We start from the raw sequence: 1,036 nt of genomic DNA on the forward strand, positions 1-1,036 counted from the left end.
GTTCATTACATTTCTCATAGTTTGTATTTTTTTTTTATTTGCAGTTAAATATTTGTAAATGTTTTGGGAACTAGCTGGCAATTCCTGGCCACACGAAGTCCTTCCATAGTATTGGGAAGGCCTTTCATAAAATATAGGAATGCCCTTTCATAAATATCAAAATATAGGAATGCCCTTTCATAAATATCAAAATATAGGAATGCTCTTTCATAAATATCAAAATATAGGAATGTTCTTTCATAAATATCAAAATAGGAATGCTTTCATAAATATCAAAATAGGAATGCTTTCATAAATATCAAAATATAGGAATGCTCTTTCTTAAATATCAGAATATAGGAATGCTCTTTCATTACTGCATTAGCTATACATGTACATTTTTTATAAAAATGTAACTTATGAAATTTTAATTAATATTAATGCATGAAAGCATGAGAATCAGTCAGTGCACATCAACTTAAAACAAGAATATCTTCCATGAAAAAATATCCTGTCATAAAATGCTCCACAGGAGTATTTTTCAATAAGCTTTATTCTTATACACACAAAACCCATCTATGTATAACAAAAGGAAAGGAAAACAAGTCATGACAAGTAATGTATTTATTTTCACTTAACGGTTGGACTTGGCAACACGCTCCAACTCGTCCTTCTTCTTGATGGCATAGCTGTTGGATGATCCCTGCAAGAGGAGCACAGATTAGAATTGCTAAAACTATGAACACATGACAATTCATCTGAAAACAAATGCCTGCCTCACCTTAATGTACAACCCCAAACTCATTTTCTTCTCTTTAATTAGAATATACCTACATCAGCATTAACTCTCATTATGAAGTATTACTGCCATAATTCTAAGTGTGAAAGAAGGCCAAATGTGAAGTACATGGTGAATGATGATGAAATTCATCATAAGTGAAGTCCACTGAAAATAAATAATTTATTCTCAAACAGCTCCTTTGACACGCATATTTGTCAGCATCATAAACATTTAATGATTCATGACAAATAAATGTGCTGGTAACGTATTGTGGCT

The 1,036-nt window shown here is 31.3% G+C and overlaps 1 protein-coding gene across 2 annotated transcripts in view; it reads right to left on the bottom strand.

The window, feature by feature from the left end:
* Positions 1 to 588: 588 nt before the first annotated feature.
* Positions 589 to 1,036, bottom strand: part of LOC119586466 (40S ribosomal protein S5) — a 6,094-nt gene continuing 5,646 nt past the window's right edge. For both annotated transcript variants that reach the window (XM_037935199.1, XM_037935200.1), the window contains exon 6: positions 589 to 682. In XM_037935199.1, the coding sequence (XP_037791127.1) occupies positions 614 to 682 (69 nt within the window). In that variant the 3' untranslated portion in view covers positions 589 to 613. The remainder of the gene's footprint in view (positions 683 to 1,036) is intronic.

The sequence above is a fragment of the Penaeus monodon genome, chromosome 21, assembly GCF_015228065.2.
Source record: "Penaeus monodon isolate SGIC_2016 chromosome 21, NSTDA_Pmon_1, whole genome shotgun sequence".
Classification (NCBI taxonomy): Eukaryota; Metazoa; Arthropoda; class Malacostraca; order Decapoda; family Penaeidae; genus Penaeus; species Penaeus monodon.